Source organism: Quercus robur, chromosome 2 (assembly GCF_932294415.1).
Source record: "Quercus robur chromosome 2, dhQueRobu3.1, whole genome shotgun sequence".
Lineage (NCBI taxonomy): Eukaryota > Viridiplantae > Streptophyta > Magnoliopsida > Fagales > Fagaceae > Quercus > Quercus robur.
The window spans coordinates 96,752,458-96,754,861 of NC_065535.1; the positions used below are offsets into that span (position 1 = coordinate 96,752,458).

The window sequence follows — 2,404 nt, forward strand, 5'->3', positions numbered from 1 at the left end:
TTTTTTTTTTTCTTTTTTGAGCAAGGTACCATACCCTTAACACCTAACAAATTTCACCTATAATTAGTAATTAAGGGTATGTTTAGATACCACTTATTTTGTTGAAACTGAAAAACTTATTACTAAAAGTACTGTAAATAAAGGTAAAAAATAGTTGAAATAATACAGTGAAACTCATGAATAGTACCAAAAAGTGCAATGGAACCCATAAATAATAGTAAAAATAAACTAAATAATGAAATAATTTATAATTTTAATTGCAATCCAAACGCACGCTAATAACAAAACTAATTTCATGCCCAATGAACATAAAAAATAAATAAATGCTAACATTAATTTGTAAAATTAATGCTTTCTTTCCAAAATGGACCTGATAATTCTCCTCTCAAAATATGTGCAACAATAATCTCTCAATGGTAGAGAACCCAATTTCTCTAACAAAACTACCTGTACATCTGTACCAGAATAAAAATCAATGAGCCAAACAGTACTACAATTGGCAAACTAAGAATAATGTCCTAACAAAATGTAAAAAAAATGTCAAAATTTCTAAAAGAATCTCGTCTCTGCTGAATCAAAATTTTCAAAATTCCATTACTGTTGAGCTAAGGTCAAGCAAAGGCCCCAGTGCACTTGGAGCAAACTTCCGGGCAAAGAGGTAACAAACAGATGTCATCTCAGAATTATATTGACAAAGTGTGTGGTTATTCCTTATAGACTGGATAAAATCCTTGGTAATATTAGCTTCTCCATACATTGCCGGGTGTGGACCTCCCAGCGACCAGTCAACCCAAGTCACAGTCCGATTTGAATTCTGTGAACCATGGAACATGTTCAGGAAAGTTGGAATGTAATGTTCATCTGGGTAGCAAGCAGGCGTGCAATATTTCCTGAAGAGGGTGTAGTACTGGGTGTCACCAACTATATAAACAGCTAGTTCACGGTTAACTTCAAACCACTGGGACCCTTTCCGCCAATGATAGAGCTTTATATGAGGATGCATATGGCGGCTGTAGCGGCCACGTCCATATCGAGAGGGGTCATCATATGACTCAACAAAACTGTAGGTAGAATCAGTGAGATATTTGTAAACTTTTCGGAAGTTATAGACTGGGATGCAGCTCTCAGAAAGAAGTACAAATCGCTCATTTGAAAAGTCAAGCAGAGCATTGGCTAGAAGGCGCCTCTCAGCATCAGACAGTTTCACGGATCCCCATGAAACACTCTGAAGAAGAAAAAAGAAACGGTTCATGTGGATAATACATGCAATTAAATACTTAATTTTTAAAGTAAAGGTAAATTCTAAATTGCATTAGAGAATAATCTGGAAACTGCTTTTTACTGATATGAAAAAACAAAAACAAAAATACAAGAGGCCTTATATATTATCTCATCACGCAGTAGAAAAAAATCATATTTCCTGTGTGTTGGTGTGGATGTGGGTGTGGGTGTGTTTCTCAGAGAGAGATGCTTCTGCCTAGAGAAAATAGGTAGACATCACTTCTAAGTTTTCACTCCAAAGGCACAAAATTTATTAAAACTGCGTACAATTTATTTTACAGATGACAATATAAATTCTGAAACTTCTGCCTATCAACGGTTTTATGATGCATAGATAAAAATGTACCATGCAGTTGTCATGAATTTTGGCAAAAGGACCTTTCTTTTGAACTATTACAAGAAACCATTGAGTTCTGTAATTCCAAAGCAAAAGTATTAGATAAAAAATGCATGTTACAGGTTAATTTGTAACAACACAAAGGGGCCTCTTCTATTACTATCCATGATTCCAATAGTGCATAAAAAACTCATGCATATTATGTGTTTAAGAAAAGTGTGTGTGTATGTGTGTGTGTGAGAGAGAGAGAGAGAGGTTGCAAGGAAGAGTGTCTATGAATGAAGCAACAATAGCCATTCCTAGATAATTAGCATCTCAATAAAATGTGAAGTCCTACGCATAATGATACACACGCACACACACAGTAGAATGTAGATAATTTCAAATCTTTTGGTACTCTTTGCTAACTTAAACCCTTGCGATCTAAAAAGGACTTCCAAAGTAGTATCATATAAAGGAATGTCCAATGGAAAGCTAAATGAAGACTGAGGCTCTCATGAAATCTTGCTCTTTATAATTTAAATCCTTTACTGCAGGAAATCAACATTTCTTGTCATATCCACAAAGTATTTGAGCCAATGTTTGCCACATGTTGGCCATCCCTTCTTTTTCTTTTTCTTCATGGTCTGGATGCCATGAGTGGTGGTGGTAAATGGTGATCTACTAGTATGAACACCATATACACGGAATAAAACTTGTCTGAACACCGTAAATATTGGTCGGTCAAAATGGGACACCACCTTTTTCTAGCACCCCTAGTTCATGCTACATTAAAATCAAGCTGTC

General features: G+C 35.4%; 1 protein-coding gene across 1 annotated transcript in view; it reads right to left on the bottom strand.

Moving 5' to 3' along the window:
• Window positions 1–309: 309 nt before the first annotated feature.
• Window positions 310–2,404, bottom strand: part of LOC126716075 (glycosyltransferase BC10) — a 4,586-nt gene continuing 2,491 nt past the window's right edge. Inside the window, exon 2 of the mRNA XM_050417035.1 lies at window positions 310–1,225. Within this exon, the coding sequence (XP_050272992.1) occupies window positions 584–1,225 (642 nt within the window). The 3' untranslated portion in view covers window positions 310–583. The remainder of the gene's footprint in view (window positions 1,226–2,404) is intronic.